This window comes from Mus musculus, chromosome 2, assembly GCF_000001635.26.
Source record: "Mus musculus strain C57BL/6J chromosome 2, GRCm38.p6 C57BL/6J".
Lineage (NCBI taxonomy): Eukaryota > Metazoa > Chordata > Mammalia > Rodentia > Muridae > Mus > Mus musculus.
Window position 1 is genome coordinate 152,452,358 of NC_000068.7, and position 19,710 is coordinate 152,472,067.

At 46.8% G+C, this 19,710-nt stretch overlaps 1 protein-coding gene and 1 pseudogene across 1 annotated transcript; one reads left to right on the forward strand and one right to left on the reverse strand.

Annotated features, from left to right (window-relative positions):
• Window positions 1-6,697: 6,697 nt before the first annotated feature.
• On the reverse strand, window positions 6,698-12,263 carry Defb23 (defensin beta 23). Its single transcript, NM_001037933.2, has 2 exons — window positions 12,178-12,263; window positions 6,698-7,235 (listed from the first exon to the last, which is right to left on the reverse strand). The coding sequence occupies exons 1-2, from the start codon at window positions 12,233-12,235 to the stop codon at window positions 6,793-6,795; spliced, it is 501 nt and encodes a 166-aa protein (NP_001033022.1). The 5' UTR covers window positions 12,236-12,263; the 3' UTR covers window positions 6,698-6,792.
• On the forward strand, window positions 15,018-15,566 carry Gm14156 (predicted gene 14156; annotated as a pseudogene).

The window sequence follows — 19,710 nt, forward strand, 5'->3', positions numbered from 1 at the left end:
GGGCCAGATCTTCTGAATGCTGCCTGCAGTGAGGGCTGGGGCCAGCTCTCAGTTTTATTACCTGGAGACCAGCTCTCCCACCTGCTGCAGGATGAGGGGTGAGGAGTAGCCCTCCCATAGCCATGCCACTTCAGGGCAGACAAGTGGGGCCAGCACTGCAGTGCACATGCCTTTGGTGCTGGCTCACCATTGTCCCCACTACTATGGCCAGCTCTACTGTGCTGCTCAGGTGTGGTACAGAACCTGCTCTCCCAGGTGCTGCAGTCAACAAGAGGTGGGGCCAGAACGCCGTAGCCAGTAGGGGATGGGGCCAGCTCTGCACAGCCCTTGAACATGAACATGGCCTCAGGTGGCAGCCCAGGCTAGGACTTCCCCATGGCCTCAGGTGGCAGCCCAGGCTAGGACTTCCCCATGGCCTCAGGTGGCAGCTCAGGCTAGGACTTCCCCATGGCCTCAGGTGGCAGCCCAGGCTAGGACTTCCCCATGGCCTCAGGTAGCAACCCAGGCTTCTCAGAGCAGGTTTTTCCTCTTCACCTTCATGGCTCTCGTTCCATCTCTCTTTACAATACTCAAACTATTCCTCTTCTCGTTCCCTCCTGTCTGCTCACCACACATGTGCACATCTTAGTGGCTCTCTGCTGTGGGTGGGCCACAGGGCGAGCAGGCCTCTGGGTGTCCTCCCCTGCTTGAAAGAAAAGAAAGACACATGGTGGGCTTGAGGGCCTCTGGGTGTCTTCATCCATCTCTCAAGTGCTGGGATTAAAGGCACGTACCACCATCACCACGAGGCTCCATACCAGGCTTTCAAGAAAAAAATATTAAAAATTTATTAATTTTAATTAAAATTTTATGTGTATGAATGTCTGCCTGCATGTATGTCTGTGTACCATGTGCAGATATGCCCGAGGAAGCCGGAAGAGGGCAGTGGATCTCCTGGAACCGGAATTACAGATGGTTGGTAGCTATCGTGTGTGTGCTGGGAATTGAACCTGGGCAACAAGTGTTCTTAACCAATGAGCCATCTCTCCAGCCCCCAGCAGCCCTCCTGTTTAAAGACTTAACTTCACATTTCTTTGCCTGTTTTTAAATATTTATTTATTTATTTAATGTATGTGAGTACATTCTTGTTCTCTTCAGACACAAAGAGGGTATTGGATCCCATTACAGATGGTTGTGAGCCACCATGTGGTTGCTGGGAATTGAACTCAGGACCTCTGGAAGAGCAGTGAGTGCTTTCAACTGTTGAGCCACCTCTCCAGCTCTTCCTTTGTTCTTTAGATGTGACCTCAGATGCTTTTTCTCAAGTGTAGCAAAGTATTCAGGTATATTCTGTATATTTGCTTCAGGTCAAGAAATCATGATGACCTCCATGCCTTTGGGGGAACTGGACTTAAAGGTGACAGTCACATGGCCACTGTAACCAGTGCTTCTGGATGCTCAGTATTTCTGTGCCTCTTCATTGGACAAGGATGACAAAAAACGTTCGAAAATGAGGTGTTGCTAGGTGTGGGATTACATTTCTGCACTCCGGAGGCCTGGGCTATATATAGCAAGAGGCTCTGTCAAAGAGCGCCCCACCCCCCCGTTATGAGTTCAGAATAGGATTGGAGAAGCCTAACTTCACCTCATGTTTCTTCTCTCTGCCCAGGCGACTCAGGGGAGCAGTTTGCAGTGCTGTCCTCAGGCTGCCCCAGAGCCACCCTCTAAGCCATTGCAAGGCGTTTCCCCAGTGTGGGGAATGCCCCAGCCCACGTGCGAGTCACTGTATTCACATCACTTTACCTCGCCTTATTTTTATTAGTTTTCCAGACAGGGTTCCTCTGTGTATCAGATCCCTGGCTGTGCTGGAACTCACTTTGTAGACCAGGCTGGCCTTGAACTCACAGAAATCTGCCTACCTCTGCCTCCCAAGTGCTGGAGCTAAAAGCATGAGCCAACACACCTGGCATTCTATTTTTTTGAAAGTGGGTCTTATTATGTAGCTTATGCTGCTTACAAACTCACACTCTTCCTACCTCAGCCTCTTGAGTGCTAGGATTTTAAATGTGCACACCCATGCTTGGCTAATTTGGGTTCTTTAATTTTTAAAGACTGCTTCTTAAAAAAAATACACACACACACACACACACGTGTGTGTGTATATATATATATACATATATATATATACATATATATATGAGATTTATTTTTAATTGTCTGTCTGTCTGTCCGTCTGTCTCTGTGGGGTGGTATAAGCATGTGTGCGCGTGCCTGAGGAGGTGAGAGGTATCAGGTCCTTTAGAGCTAAGGTGCAGGCAGTTGTGAGCGCCCCGACGTGAATGCTGGAACTGAGCTGGAGAGAAATGCACACAGCTAACCACCGAGCCATCTCTCCGGCCCCGAGCCATCTCTCCGGCCCCGAGCCATCTCTCCGGCCTCTGCTTTTCCTTTTTTTTTTTAAATTGGATATTTTCTTTCTCTTTCTTTTCTTTTCTTTCTTTTTTTCTTTCTTTCTTTTTTTTTTTAAAGATTTACTTATTTCATGTATGTACACCAGAAGAGGGCATTGAATCCCCATTACAGATGGTTGTGAGCCACCATGTGGTTGGTAGGAATTGAACTCAGGACCTCTGAAAGAGTAGTCAGTGCTCTGAACCACTGAGCCATCTCTCCAGCCCCTGGATATTTTCTTTATTTACATTTAATATGTTCTCCCCTTTCCAGGTCTTCCATTCAGAAATCCCCTATCCTATCTCCCTTCCCCCTGACTCTATGAGGGTACTCCCCCCACCCCACTCCCGTTTTCCTGCCCTGGCATCCCTCTACACTGGGGCATCTAACCCCCTCAGGCCCATAGGGGGCCTCCTACTGCTGTCCAACAAGGCCATCCTCTGCCACATATGTGGCCGGAGCCATGGGTCCCTCCTTCTGTACTCTTTGGTTGGTGTTCCAGTCCCTGGGAGCTCTGGGGTGGGGGGTCTGGCTGGTTTACACTGTTGCTCCCCCCACGGGGGCTGCAAACCCCCTCAGTTCCTTCAGGCCCATCTCCAAGCCCTCTGCTGGGGATCCTGTGCTCAGTCCAATGGTTGGCTGCGAGCTGCCTCTGTATTTGTCAGGCTCTGGCAGAACTTCTCAGGAGACAGCTATGTCAGACTCCCTTCAGCATGCACTTCTTGGCATCTACAATAGTGTCTGTGTTTGGTGACTGTATACGGGATGGAGCCCCAGGAGGGGCAGTCTCTGGATGGCCCTTTCTTCAGTCTCTGTTCCATACTTTGTCTCCATATTTCCTCCTGTGAGTATTTTGTTCCCCCTTCTAAGAAGCACTGAAGCATTCGCACTTTGGTCTTCCTTCTTCTTGGGCTTCATGGGATCTGTGAATTGTATCTTGAGTATTTCGAACTTTTGGGCTATATCAACTTATCAGTGAGTGCATACCATGTGTGTCCTTTTGTGACTGAGTTACTTAACTCAGGATGATATTAGCCTCTGCTTTTTGAATTTTAGTATTTTTATGTTAGGTACAGATATTGAGGTGGTTCCTAAATATTCAAATTTGAGCAACACTGGAGTGGCCTCAGTTTACATCTGCCCCCTCTCTACCTACAGATTTGAAAATGTCCACCCGTTAAAGCAGGTGTCTCTCATGGCCTCTCGTCTCTATCCTTCACTTCCCAACAATGGGAGATACTGGGTTACTCAAGGTTAACTGAAGACAGGAATAAGCGAAGCGAAAGCCAAAGGCAAGAACATCACACCTGAGTGATGGGGACATGCCAGCGGCCAGAAGCAGTGGGGTGATGGGAGAGAGCCACTGAGTTACTGCCTGAAGCACCCGTCTTTACTGGACTTCAAGTGAGATTATCCAGGATGGAGCAGGGGTCTCCACGCTAGGCCGAGTCAAAATGAACAGATTGGCTAGCGTGGCACACACTAGAATAGTTATAATGGTTAGAATGGAGCACTCACAGAATAGTTAGAAGCTTGGCCTTCGTCTTACGCACATCTCTGCTGGGATCAAATCCAGCCCTTCAGGTGCTAGGCAAGTGCTTTACCTCTGAGCTGCATCCCAGCCCTGTCATGAGTGAGCCCTTCACTTAAGAGAGGGTTGTCTCAGCTACAAGCTCTCCATGCTACTCTCTGCTGACCGCGGGGCTTGACCATCTGCTGACCTCGGGGCTTGATCACCTTATGGCATTTTTCTCAGCTTTGTGTGTAACTGTGTAGGCTTTAGGCTTCTTTACCTCCAGCACAAGGATGCCTACCGGAATATCTGTTACTCGCTGGTTTGTGGGGCCTTAGAGGGAGTCATGCTTTTATTTTTTATTTTTTTTCTTCCCTTCAAGAACCATACCTGGTGTTGTTGTCTGGGTTGGACATGGCAGCTGCCATCTTGAGGCAGAGTAGTCGTGGCATTGGGGAGATCTTCCCAAGTTTGGCTTATTAAGATTCTGAGCACGAGCTAGGAGGTTTCGGTAGGGTCCTGAGCGCCTTCCCTCCCCCAGAGAGTCCAAGTGTCATGATGTCAGAGGCAAAAAGTTGTCTATTGTGTAGGGTGGCATTTCTCTTTGATGTAGCTACCTGTGAGGGGGACCATGCTCCTGTAAATAGTTCAGAGAGAGAGAGAGGGAGAGAGAGAGAGAGAGAGAGAGAGAGGAAAGAGAAGGGAGGGAAGGGGAGGCGAGGGGAGGGGAGGGAAGGGAAGGAGAGGAGAGAGGAGGGGAGAGGAAAGAAATGATCTAAAACATAGCTAGATGGGGTTGGAGAGGTGGTCAGGGTAAGAGTTCTTGCTGCTTTTCTAGAGGACCCAGGCTTGGTTCCCACCACCATGTTGTATGGTTCACAACCATCTGTAACTTCAGTCCCAGGGATCTGACACCCTCTGTTCTCTGTAGGCACCTGCATTGACATGGTACATATAAATTCATACAGGAAAACACAGATAATCAGTCAACCAATCTTTAAGACATAGAAAACAACTAAAATGTCTGTAGTAATTCCTCAACCTTCCAATAATCAACTTTAATGCATTTGTGGCAAAGGCTGGAGACCTGGGTTTCAGGGATATAACCTCTGTAAAGGATGAAGAAGAGAACAGACTCCACAAACTTGTCCTCTTACGGATCATGCAGATCACAATGAGTTCGAGGCCAGCCTGGTCTACAGAGCTACAGGACACCTAAGGCTGTACAAAGAAACCCTGTCTCAAAAATCCGAAAAAAGATAGATGGAGAGAGAGAGAGAAGAGAGAGAAGATGAAGTAGGGAAGAAGACCCCAGTGGCAGCAGCCCTGGGGAGGGGTGCGGTCCACAGTGGCCTTGTGTGGCCTTAGTACCGGGTAGGCTGTTGCACACAGCGTGCACCGGCAGGCTAACGGAAACCTCGAGTCCTGCACTAATTGGAGCTGACTCGGCGCTGGAGGGATCGGCCGGAAATGGCGGTCGAGGCATTATTTTTGCTTCCCCATAATGAGATGGTGTCCGCCAAGCAGGGAGAAGTAGAAAATGGATGGTGTATTTTACTAAGCTGGAGAACATGGGGTTTTGAGTGGGAGAGGGATTGATAGAAAGGTTTATGAAAGATACTACAAGGCTCAAGGATGAATTAGACATCAGAAAGTTCATATGTAAAGATTTTTGGACTACAGAATTCAAGAGACAAATTGGCAATCTAAGGACAAATCATCAGGGCATATATGTTCATCCGGACAACAAATTCCCACTACGTATTCAGCTGTCTGCATCCCCGTTCTCCCCAAGTGGCTTTTGTTAGGTATTTATTGAACCAACAAATTTGCACAAGGTCGTCCACCAATTTCTGTCTTCTGACTTTTATTTATTTATTTATTTATTTATTTATTTATTTATTTATTTATTTATTGGTTTTTTTCAAGACAGGGTTTCTCTATGTAGCCCTGGCTGTCCTGGAGCTCACGTTGTAAACCAGGCTGGCCTTGAACTCAGAAATCCACCTGCCTCTGCCTCCGAGTGCTGGGATTAAAGGCGTGCGCCACCACACCTGGCGTGACTTTCCTAGTTTTTGGTAGAAGCAATGGGTAGCAGAGCCTCTACCTCTGATAATGACTTCCTTGGTGTTTGTGTGTGCCAAACTTATCAAGTCGCACAGATGAAACACAGGCAGGTGTTTATATGTCCATGATGCTATAGAAAAAGCTTTCCAAAGACTGGGACCGAGGGCCATGCCACCGTCATGTGGAACAAGAAAGGAGGTGTGGTCTGAGATTGCTAAATTCAAAATGTTGGTATCTCTAGTAATGAATGAGTAAATTGATGGTAGCGTATGGATAAATGGTTCAAGGTCACACAGGTGAAAAATGTCAGAATAACTTCCGCGCTGATAATATTGTTTCAGATGTCATACTAAGGAAAGTGTTACGGAAGTGAACTTCACCAGCTTCTGTTTCCTCTGTGTTCTGGTTTGCACAGGGGCCTTTCCCCCAGATCTACAATAAGAGAAAGTACGTCTTAACCATTGCCACAGGAAAAGTCCATCAAATGAGCATTGCACTGAGGAGGCCTGATGCTCAGCACCTGTGGAGCCAGGGCTTGCTCTCTCCTGGCATCTAAATTTAAAATCCAGCCCTCTGTAGCTCAGCCCTCTGGGGGACGCCAGGAAGAATGACCTCATTACACAGACTGGAGGTGTCAATGCTATTTATTGTATTTCTGGGTTACAGAACAGTTATGTCTTATTTTAATGCCTGTGGAAGCAGAGAGGAGCCTGATGCCCCAGGAGAAAGACCTGCTACCCACTAATATGCTTTCCCCACTGCCATGGGAGCCCTGGGCATGTCTAAGGTGGTCCAGGTCGGGGCCGAGGGGCAGCATTGGCAGAATCCTTGCTTTGTTTGATGTGCATCTTGGTGGAAGCAGTAGCGCCCATGCGGCGTCTCCTGGTCCTGGTGGTGACAGACTTCACGGGGAAGGCGTTTGGGCCCATAGCAGAGTTGGTATTGGACAAAAGGTTCTTGGCAGCTCGGCTTTGGAAGAGTGCCATTAAGGCTTGTTTTCCTTGCATTTCCTCTGTGGAATTCTTTTTCGTTCTCATCATCTCTACGATGTCCTCATCCGGTATGTGGGGTATTTCTTGTCGCAGGTAGCTTTTAATCAGTTCTGACACTTTGGGGCCAATGCAGCACTTTTTGGCTTTGCAATGCTGCATCTGGGTTTCATCAGCGAGGCAGCTGTCTTTGCATTTCCCAAAGCCCACTAAGCATCTTTTCACGGTCGCAAATTCTGCATGGGGGCGAGAGAGGGAGAAAACACTGGGCCAGGGTTAATCATTAGAGGTGATGGTGACGGCTGGTGGGAGGGGATTAGAGTGAAAGGTGTTTGTCAGCCTTTGGGGACAGTGTTTGAATGATGGTGGTGCCGCAGAGAAGACCTGGAGCCGATAATAAATCTCTTGTTTTGTCTCCTCTTCTTGAGCAACCTTAATCACATGCCTTTAATCTCAACACTTGGGAGGCACAGACAGGCAGATGGTTGTGAGTTTGAGGCCAGCCTAGACTTCATAGAGAGTTCCAGGCTAGCCAGGGCTACACAGCGAAACCTTGTTTCAAATTTACAAATATTCAAGAATGGGATGGAGAGATAACTCAGTTGGTAAAGTGTCCTCTCTCTCTCCCTCTCTCTCTCTCTCTCTCCCCCCTCTCTCTTTCTCTCTCTCTTTTTTTGGGGGGTATAGTGTTTCTCTGTGTAGCCCTGGCTTTCCTGGAACTCAGAAATCTGCCTGCCTCTGCCTCCCAAGTGCTGGGATTAAAGACATGTGCCACCACTGCCCAGCCTGGTAAAGTGTTTTCTACCGAAGCATAGGGAAGTGAGTTCAGTCCTAAGAATATATATAGACAAGGCAGGTGTGGTAGCATGTTTAGGAAGGCAGGGGTGGACAGACAAGTCCCTAAGGTTCACTGGCTGGCTAGCATAACCTGATTGATGAGCCTCAAGCCAAGGAAAGATCCTGTCTCAAAAACCAAAATGAATGAGTCAGGCAACGGTGGCACACACCTTTAATTTTAGCACTCGGGAGGCAGAGAAAGTGGATCTCCGTGAGTCTGAGGCCAGCCTGGTTTATATAGAAAGTTCCAGGCCAACCAGGGACACAGTGAAACCTTGTCCCAAGAACAACAGAAAACAACAAAAACAAGGTGAATGGTAACTGAGGAAAGACACCTGAGTTTGTCTTCTGGCTTCTGGCTCAAGAGCATGGGTGTGCATCTTGGTTTCAGAATGGCATCTCCATCCTTCCCTCCCTCCCTTCTTTCCTTCCTCCCTTCTTTCCTTCCTCCCTTCTTTCCTTCCTCCCTTCTTTCCCTCCTCCCTTCTTTCCTCCCTCCCTTCTTTCCTTCCTCCCTTCTTTCCTTCCTCCCTTCTTTCCTCCCTCCCTTCTTTCCTTCCTCCCTTCTTTCCTCCCTCCCTTCTTTCCTCCCTTCCTTCTTTCCTCCCTCCCTTCTTTCCTTCCTCCCTTCTTTCCTCCCTCCCTTCTTTCCTCCCTCCCTTCTTTCCTTCCTCTCTTCTTTCCTTCCTCCCTTCTTTCCTTCCATCCTTCCCCTCCCTCTCTTCCTCTCTCTCTGTCTTTTCCCCACCTCTCTTTCCTCCTCCCTTCCTCCTTCTCCTCTTCCTTTTCCTTCCTTCCTTGGTTTCCTCCTTCCTTCCTTCCTTCCTTCCTTCCTTCCTTCCTTCCTTCCTTCCTCTCCAGTCTCTCCAGTCTCTCCCTCTCCCTCCCTTCCCTTCCCTTCCCTTCCCTTCCCTTCCCTTCCCTTCCCTTCCCTTCCCTTCCCTTCCCTTCCCTTCCCTTCCCTTCCCTTCTCTTCCCTTCTGTTTGGTGGTCCTGGGCTTTGGATGAAGGACTTTGTGGCAATCACTCTCTCACTAAACTACATCTCCAGCCCTAAGACAGCATTTTTGACCTCCAATCTTGCATCTTCCACACCAGCAGAGCCTCCCATCCCCCTCTGTAATTCCTATTAAAACACCAATGTCAGTAAAACTAGTCCAAGAAAGAATCATGATTATTATTTTAACATATGCTACATTAGTGAGTTCAGTGGGAGATTTCAGCATATGTGTACAATGTGTGCTGATCAAAGCAAGCCTTCTTTGGCCAGCCTGGGTAGTCACTGGTATATATTCAGGTGGACTATTTCTTTTCTTTCAAATAGGACAACATGTAGTACTCTCCTTTCTGTGGGTCACAGAGAAGAATGGAATGACCATTTGCAAGAGAGAAATGGAATAGGGGCTTATGTTGAGTGGAATAAACCAAGAAAGAATTCTAAAACAGAATTAATAGGGTGTTTAGGAGTGTTGTCTTTTCTGAAGCCTGTCATCTTTGACCTCTGTCAGTCACTAGACCTATGCTTCCTGGGACATAACATTTTCTCACGGCTTGCCTCTTTGAACACTCTGTGCATCCGAGACCTTATTTGTTAGTGTAGCTCCAACTTCGTCAGTATTAACATAACCCATATGTTGTCATCTCTAGCTAGTTTCCTACTGTTCTTAGGAATTCATCTTCATCTGCTGAATGTTACACCCCAATGTCTTACTGTTTTCCCTCAACTAAGTAATCTTTCCTTGCTGGGCGGTGGTGGCGCACGCCTTTAATCCCAGCACTGGGGAGGCAGAGGCAGGCAGATTTCTGAGTTTGAGGCCAGCCTGGTCTACAGAGTGAATTCCAGGACAGCCAGGGCTATACAGAGAAACCCTGTCTCGAAGAAAAAGAAAAAAAAGAAAAAAAGAAAACTTTTGTTTCTTTGTTACCTACCTTAATAATTTTATCACTTTATGCAAATTAGAGGTAATTTATATAGCAGCAGATAATTTCCCAAGGTTGCAGCACCTGTGATGACCTGCACAAGATTGGGTCTGTCAGCATCCTGCTGTGGAAGGAAAAGGGGTTCGAGAGGCCTCAGCCCTTCCTGAGGATCTTTATGTAGCTGAGGATGATTGGGGAAAAGAGATGCTTTCTTCAGTGGTGTAGCCACCGATAAGTTACCCACGCTGCTGAAAGCAACCCTAATAAAACTCATTGAGACACACACACAGACTCACAACACAGACACACAGACACACACACACAGACACACACACATACACATATATACAGACACACACACACATACACATATATACAGACACACACACACATACAGACACACACAGAGAGACATACACAGACACACACACAGACATACACACAGACACACATACACACACATACACAGACATATACACACAGACACACAGAACACACATACACAGACACACACATACAGACACACACACATACACACACATACAGACACACACACACAGAGACACACACATACACACACATACAGACACACACACACATACAGACACATACAGACACACACAGACACACACAGAGACACACACAGAGACACACACATACAAACACACACACACACACACACAGAAAGACATCAAGTTAGAAAGGGATAGCCAGGAGGAGTGGGAATGGAGATCAGCAGGAGTGGGAGGGGCAAGCGCGGATAAGGAGTAAATGCAATAAAAACACACCATGTGCATATGGAGATGCCATGGAGAATCCGACTATTGTATATAATTAATGTATGTCAATAAAACATAAATAATTCCCAGAGACTATTTTTGCACAGGTACATATTTGTTTTGTTATTTTCGTATATCTTCTCGTTGTTCTTCCAAGGACCATAGAACAGACGCGTTAGAACCAGAAACAGTCACGCCGACTCCCCCATTACTCTCACACCAACTCCCCCATTACTCTCACACCGACTCCCCCATTACTCTCACGCCGACTCCCCCATTACTCTCACGCCGACTCCCCCATTACTCTCACGCCGGTTTTGAAGCTGAACGTGGTTAAGGACTTTACTTAAGGACACACAGACTTACCTGACTCCGTCCCCAGCATGAGAGCTTTACAGACATCCCTGTCTCTTTCTTTTCTTTGTCTGACTCATTGTGATTCTCCTAAGTAGCTGGGTGTTTCTTGATCACGGAAACAAGCCTCCATCTTTCTCCCTTTTCAAGAAAAGTGGACCCCTGTTTTGTCATGTGCTATAGTGTGTCCCTAGACACCCTAATGGTAGTTGAAGAGTTTCCAGGAAGACAGAATCTGAGAGAAATTATAAGACTCCCCTCGAAAAGCTGATATGGAGACATAGACCTGCTTACCGAATCCTAAAAGTCTTTTCTTTTTACATAGAGGTAAGCATTTCATTCCTTGTGCACAGAGCTACATGGAGATTAGACCTTTGCATTAAGAGATGGTTTTGATGGGGGTGGGGAGAAGGCTCAGCAGGCAAAGCACTTGCTGTGTAACCATGAGGACCTGAGATGTGGGCCCTGAAGCCCATGCAAAGCCAGATACAGTGGTGCAGGTGTTGGTGATCTCAGTGTCCCTACAGTGCATTGGGAGGCGGAGACAGGAGAACCTGTAGGACTATCTCCCCACCCCAAGGACCAGCTAGCCAGGCATATACAGTGGCGAACAACAGAAGACTCTGCCTAAACAGGATAGATGGCAAGGACTGACACCTGAAGTTGTCCTCTGACCTCCACATGCATGTGCCTCTATGATCTCTCTTTGTGTCATATACTACACCCACTGTATTCTCTCTCTCTCTCTCTCTCTCTCTCTCTCTCTCTCTCTCTCTTTCTCTCTCTCTCTCACTCACACACACACACACAGATTTTTTTTTTTTTGAGACACGGATTCTCTGTGTAGCTTTGGCTGTCCTAGAACTCACTCTGTAGACCAGGCTGGCCTCAAACTCAGAAATCCACCTGCCTCTGCCTCCCGAGTGCTGGGATTAAAGGCATGTGCCACCAATGCCTGACAGACATACAGATCTTAAAAATATAAAAGATGGTTAAGCCAGAAATAGAGCTCAGAAGACCTGGGCTGAGTTGCAAGCTCAGAGACAAAGCCTACATAATATGTCAGACGGTTCCTGAATATACAAACAGTACCCCACCTACCCTGTAGCTCCTTGGTGTCTCCATTAGACACAGTCTAGGGACTGGGTTATCTCTCCAGCCACACTTTTTTTTTGGGGGGGTGGGGGGAATGTCATCTTTCAGCATCTCTTAGGGGGTCTCAGCACCACGGGCAGCCCAATCCTGCTTTCCCACATCCACCCTCCCTAAACCCAGGCCTCTACATTACCTGATTTCACCTGAGACTGAAGCATGAGACTGGCAAAGAGAGGAAAAAGGAGCTTCATGGCTGAGTGGTAGAAAAGCCCGGGGTCTGGACTAGTGTTCTTGAGCTCTGGCCTTTATTGGCCTCTTCATGGCCTTGGGCAATGAGCAGTGAAGTGCAGCCAAGGAGGTCTGTGTGCTGCTCAGGGGAGCTGAGTTTTCCCTGATTCTGCTTGATAACAGTTTTTCAGCAAACTTCTATGTGTTATTTTTTGTCTGGGGTGGGGGGTGGAACACAATATATCTAAGGCAAGAAAAAGATGATCTTTATACTTCTTGTTCTTTTATTTTAAAAGATTAAAAAAAAATCAAACACACGTGTCTGTGTGTCTGTGTGCAGGTATGTATATGAGAGTGCAGTACCCCCAGAGGCCAGAAGAGGGCCTTGGATCCTCTTACCTAGGTTAAAAGTGGGTGTGAGTGGCCCAATTTGGGTGCTAGGAACAGATCTCTGGTTCTGTGCAACAGAGCGTGAGCTCTAAACCACTGGGCCATCTCTCCAGCCCCACACTTGTTATTAACACTGGAGCAGGGTAAGCCTAAGTTTCTCAGCCTCTCCAGTCAAAGGAAGCAGACTAGGAGGAGATGGACCTGCAGAACAGGTCCCTCAAATAAGGAGCTCAGCTGGGTGTGGTGGCACCTGCCTTTAATCCCAGCACTTGGGAGGCAGAGGCAGGCAGATTTCTGAGTTTGAGGCCAGTCTGGACTACAGAGTGAGTTCCAGGACAGCCAGGGATATACAGAGAAACCCTGTCTTGAAAATACCAAAAAAAAAAAAAAAAAAAGTGTCAGGGGTGGGCTCTCATGGCATGGGTCTCAAGCTGGGCCAGACATTGGTTGGCTATTCTCTCAATTTCTGCTCCATCATTTATCCCTGCACATCTTGTAGGCAGGACACATTGTGGGTTGAAGGTTTTGTGGCTGGGTTGGTGTCCCCATCCCTCCACTGGAAGTCTTGCCCGGTTACAGGGGGTGGCTGTTTCAGGTTCTATATCCCCTGTTGCTAGGAGTCTTAGTTAGGGTCACCCTTAGATTTCTGGGAGTTTCCATGGTCCTTGGCTTCTAGCTGGTCCCAGAAAGCAGTATGCATTTTTAACCTCTGAGCCATTTCTCTGGCCCTAATCACACATTTTTTTTATGCCATGCACAGACAGGTGTCCCCTTCCTGCAAAGAGTAGCTGTGCCCATCACATTTCCATTCAGGTCTACCTCAGGCTTCACGAGCAGTCCTGATGTTCGTCTCCACTCAGCATGCAGAGGACCAAATAGTCTCCAGACCAGGACCTGTCCCAAAGCTGAGCTCCGTTTTTGTTTGTTTGTTTTTGTTTTTTCGAGACAGGATTTCTCTGTGTAGCCCTGGCTGTCCTGGAACTCTCTTTGTAGACCAGGCTGGCCTCGAGCTCAGAAATCCGCCTGCCTCTGCCTCTTGAGTGCTGGGATTAGAGGTGTGCACCACCACCCCTGACACTCTTAATGATACTCTGCTACACTTGCAGATAGGTGCCTAGTATAACTGTCATCTGAGAGGTTTCACCCAGCAGCAGATGGAAACAGATGCAGAGAGCTACAGCCAAACATTAGGCAGAGCTTGAGGAATCTTGTGGAAGAGGGAGAAGGAGGATTGAAGGAGCCAGAGAGATCAAGGACACCACAAGAAAACTTGCAGAATCAACTAGCTTGGGCCCACAGAGGCTCACTCAGACCAAATCACCAACCAGAAAACATGCATGGGATGGGCCTAGGCCCTCTATTCATATGTAACAGAAGTATAGCTTGGTCTTCACATGGGACTCCTAACAGGAGCAGGGGCTGTCTGACTGTTGCCTGCCTTTAGACCCCTTTCCTATAACTGGGCTGCCTTGTCTGGCCTCAATAGGAGAAGATGCACCAAGGCATATTAATATCCATGGGAGGCTTCCCCTTCTCTGAGGGGAAAAGGAAAGGGGCCTGCGAGAGTGAGAGCGAGAGAGAGAGAGAGAGAGAGAGAGAGAGAGAGAGAGAGAGAGATTGGAAGGAGAGGAGGGAGGGGAAGCTGCAATCAGAATGCAAAGTAAATACATTAATTAATGAAAAAGTTTAAATATGCTATAATCAGGAAAATATATATATGAAAAGATGCTGCTCTTCCAGAGGACCCAAGTTCAATTCCCAGCATCCATATGGCAACTCACAACTGCCAAGAAATCCGGCTCCAGAGGATACAACCCCCTCTCTGACTTCTGTGGGCACCAAGCACACATGTGGTATGGACATATACACGAGGCAAGACACCATACACATAAAATAAATATTTTAAAACAATCACGTGATTATTTTTCTCCTATTATTTATAATACTCAGAAAAAGGAAGGTAGCTAGAAAGCCTTGGTGCAAGAGTCTCCATGCTACAGATGAGGGGTTGGAAATAAAGAATATGTTTAGCTCTTCCTGGGGCCCGATGATTGCAGGAGCACACCCCAGCTCACCCTCACTCTGGGCCACTCCTTGTGCTCAGTGTCCTTGATTGATATTCACTCTCTGGAATGAGTTAAACATTTCCTCCTTTTTTTCTGTTATCATGGTGACGCTCCTGACTCAACCATGCCTCTAACGGATCCTTAGTTGTCTCTGTGAGCATTGCTCTGGGGCTGAAGACAGCATGACATCATGAACTGAGTATTCCCTGCAAGGTGGGCATGGTGGTGCACGTTGAAATCCCAGAACTTGGTGGGCCAAGGCAGTAGGATTGTGAATTTGAGGGCATCTGAGCTGTGTAGAAAGATTCTTTCTAAACAGAAAAGAACAGATAAAAAGAAAGACAAGCTCTCTCCACCAGCAGAGCAAGATGCCCAAAGGAAAGAAGGACAAGGGGAAGAAGGTGGCCCCGGACCCTGCCGTGGTCAAGAAACAGGAGGCCAAAAAGGTGGTCAATCTTTTGTTTGAGAGAAGGCCCAAGAACTTTGGCATTGGGCAGGACATCCAGCCCAAAAGAGATCTAACACGCTTTGTTAAATGGTCCCACTACATCAGGCTGCAGAAGCAAAGAGCCATCCTCTATGAGAGGCTCAAAGTACCTCCTGCCATTAACCAGTTCACCCAGGCCCTGGACAGGCAAACAGCTACTCAGCTGCCTAAGCTTGCCCACAAGTACAGGCCAGAGACAAAGCAAGAGAAGAAGCAAAGGCTACTGGCCTGTGCTGAGAAGAAAGCTGCTGGCAAAGGTGATGTCCCAACTAAGAGACCACCTGTCCTTTGAGCAGGAGTCAATACCGTCACCACCTTGGTGGAGAACAAGAAGGCTCAGCTGGTGGTGATTGCCCATGACATAATCTTCCCAAGATGCACTGGCAATTTTAGCCTTCCCATGATGCACTGGAGGTCTTAGCCTTCCCATGATGCATTGGAGATTTTAGCTTTCTGTTGGGCTGGTCCAAGTCTCATAGGCTTCTTAACACAAAAGCAGCAATGGATGCAAAGAAGAAACTCGTCCTCCCTCTTTTCCTTCCTTCAGAATTCCTCTCTCCCTCCCTCCCTTCCTGTGTTCCTTTCTTTCTTCTCTTCAGTTTGTGTGTGTGACTCTTCCTTTGTGTGCAGGTGCATGTGCGTTTGAGTGGAGGTCATAGGCACTCTGTTGGGGTTTCCCATTGGCCAGGAACTCAGCAAGTGGCTGGCTGTCCCGAGAGCTCCAGGCGCCCATTATCTCTGCCTCCCCCAAATTATAAGTGCACTCCACCATGCTTGGCTTTACAAACAAACAAACAAACAAACAAACAAACGTGGGTTCTGTGTAGGGTAAAAAGTCTGAGCTCAATCCTCCAGAAAATTCTGTCCCCAAGAAACCAGCTCCCCACTCTGTTCTTTACTGTTCCTCACCTCAGCAGAGGCAGCTGGCCTCCTGTGTCTCTTGTGTGAGGTTAGTTGTGCAATGTGGTGTTATGGTTTTCCTTGGATCCCAACTGCCAGGATGACTTTCCCCTCAGAGCTGTAACACATTCTGGGGATCAAATTCAGGTCCTCATGCTCACAGGTAAACATTTCACCAATTGAGCTATCTCTCCAATCCCCAGGATGGCTCTTTAAGTGGCGTGGTCAGTGAGTTACTCACGGGATGAGCTGAAACCAGCGCTGTGGCTTCAGTGTGTTTCATCATCCCTCAGGGGCCCCGAACCCCCAAGAACCAGCATCACTGATGCATTCTGCTTAGGAAAGAAATGATCAGGACACATGTCCACCCCTGAAAAATGCACCACCGCAGGGACACTGCTGCGGAAGAAGTGACTCCCCAACACAGTGATCACAAGCATCCATTGTTGTGCCCACCATTTTTACCTTTTGAGAGTGCAGACAGATCGGAGCAGGGGCGTTGACTTCCTGCGATCCTGTCCGTGGCATGGAAGACTCACAGCCTGAAGCCTGGAGTCTGGAAGCTCACTCATGTCAATTCTAGCTGGGATTCAGGCTGTGAGCTAGAAGCTGCCAGAATGTCTACGCCAGACCTTTCCACGTGGTCTAAGAGTCCCCCTAACGTGGAGGATAGAGCGAGAGTGCTTCATAAGCTGCCGGGGCTCTCTTCTACCTTGTTGGTCACTGTGGGTACAAAGATCAACCAATGTTCAAGCAAGGGACACTGGCAGCACTTTTTCACAATCTCATTTGTTATTTTTACAATAATGTTTTTATTCTTTGAAAGTTTCATATATTTATCCAGTGCGCACTAATCCCATCCACCCACTACCACCCCCTCTAGTTCCCCCTGGACCCTGCCCCTTCTCCCTCTCAACGTCACATCCTCTTTTTAAAAATTCTATCGACATAATTTCTTTTAAATTTTTTATTTTATGTACATGAGTGTTCTGTCTGCATATATTTGTGTACCACATATATGCCTGATACCTACAGAGGCCAGAAGAGCGCATCAGATCTCCCAGTACTGGAGTTACAGAGGGCTGTGAGAGGCAATGTACTTTTCTCATTGACTGCCATGTGCCAAACGAAGCAAGAGGTTATTTTCTAAACCATTGGCAACAGATAGCACTACTTTAGGTACAATAATAGTAACTTTAGTAAGCAGTACATTAGATATTCCTTTCTTTATCATTATATAACTATAGTTTCCACTGTCAGAGCTTTATAAAGGGTACTTAATTATGCTAAAATTTGTATTCTAGCATTTGGATTGATCAGTTAGATTAGTTTAACCAAAATGTCCTCCATTCATGTGGCTACATATTCGTCTACTGTCTTTTGTTTGGACAAATGATCCTAAAGAATAAGAACAATTCTTGGTATGGCAAGACAACATCCTACTGTTGTCTACTACAGAAAAGCCTTTTATTCCACCCCCTCCCCCATCAAAAGCATTTGGATTCTGCATGACAAGCTGAGAATTAATATGTAATATAGTCAGTAAACATATCAGCATCATTTTGGGGCTAGTAGTTGTGGTGGTTTGAATAAAAAAAAAATGGCCTCTGTAGGCTCATACATTTGAATGCTTAGTTACTAGGGAGTGTATTTGAAGATTAGAAGGGGTAAGAGGCATGGTCTTATTGCAGGGAATGTGTCATTGCGAGTGGGCTTTAAGGTTTCAAAAGCTCTCTCTCTCCTCTCACTTCTCTCCTCTCACTTCTCTCTCTCTCTCTTTCCCTTTCCACCCTCCCCCCCCCCCCATGGATCAGGGTGTAGCTCCCAGCTCTGATGCCACGCCTGCCTGCTGCCATTCTCCCCATCATGAGAGTGGACTAAATCTCTGAAACTGTAAGTAAGCCCCCAGTTAAATGCATTCCTTGTAATAGTGACCATGGTCATGCAGTCTCTCCACAGCAATAGAACAGTGATTGGGACAGAAGTATTGTGTCCTTGTTGCCTCCCCAAGGTCTCAGCTTGATGAGTTAAAGCCTTGGTGTCTCCCCAAGTCACTGGCTTCTTCTCCCTCTTGGGATGTCTCTTCTTGGTGGGTGTGTTGTCTGTCTACAGATGTTTTACTTGTCTGGCAGACTAGCAGATGCTGTCCTGGTTGAAAGCATTGGAACAAGAGTCATCTGGGACTTTATTTTCTGGAAAGATACAAGCATGACTTCTCCCTGGTGTTAGAACACCTGGCCTTCTCCATTGATTAGTATCTAGATATCTACTTAAGCTACATCTTAGGCCATATCTCCCTTAGGAACAAAGGTTCTGGGCCATTAGAAGACACATTATCTTTCAAAGTGAAAAAAATTAAAGAAAACATGGCTGAATGTAGTGTGTGGGGATTTAAACGGGTTTACTTACCCAACTTTCACTTTTAAAATTTGCTGTTTGATTACTCGATGGTGTCATTCTACGATAGCTTGACCCTGTGATTTGTAAGAGATTCCAGTAAGGTGATCACTACTCCATAAAATCGGAAAACTCCTTGAAGGGTTTGCTAGGAGAAGCAGGAGCGTTATCAGGTTTTTGGTTGTAATGGACGTCCTAGAAAGATGCATCATAAGTGATTTGTAGCATCTGAGGTGCTTTTGCGCCTGTGAAAAGAAGCAACGATCATATTAGAAGAAGTATCAATTGCTACACAAACGTATTTTAAACTTTTGCTACATGGTGTTCATTTTAACCTGCACAGATTAATTCTGCCAGTAGAGGGCAGCAAGAGGCCCAGATAATCTATTTGTCCTGCTTGTTCACCGGTAAAGAGACTTGATTTTGCAGTTTGATAAAAAGGTCCATGAGACTTTTAAACAGTCTGAGAAAAAGGAAAAGCATTAGGGATGAGGAGGATGCCAGCACACTGGCTTGGGCATTAGCAGATGTTAACAGACCCGGGAATTAAAATGATCATGAATCTGAGTTATGCCATATAGATATCTGGAGGGAGAGAATAATTATGAAATAATATTAATAATGGGGTGGGCTTAAGTCTTAGAGTTTTTAAAAGAGAAACTGTTCTTAAACACTAGCCCCACTTTTAAATTTTAATGTTTCCATTTTTTAATTTTTAAAAATTTTTTTGTTTTGTTTTGTTTGGTTTGGTTTGGTTTTGGTTTTGGTTTTGGTTTTTCAAGACAGGGTTTCTCTGTTTAGCCCTGGCTGTCCTGGAACTCACTTTGTAGACCAGGCTGACCTTGAACTCAGAAATCCACCTGTCTCTGCCTCCCGAGTGCTGGGATTAAAGGCGTGTGCCACCACGCCCGGCTCAGCAATGGGGTCTTTCTGTCAAATTCTAGCCATGACGATCATCTGTAGTATTTGGGGTTCTCTGGGACCTCATTAGCCAACAACTCCAAAAGAGGTCCCTCACTCCTAGAACCGAGCTGTTTATTTCCTAGCCTGCGGCATGTAGGAGGGGACTGTCCTGTCCATTGCTGAACAGGGTAACATACATTTCTTAATGGCATTCCTATGTTGGTTCACTTTCAAATATCCATAATTGTTTCAAAGGGTGTTTTACAACTTGATTTATTCAAACAGATGCATTTCAGGACCAGCAAATGTGGCACTTTCTCCCAGCACCTCACATACTTGGCGAGTGTTAGGCTCA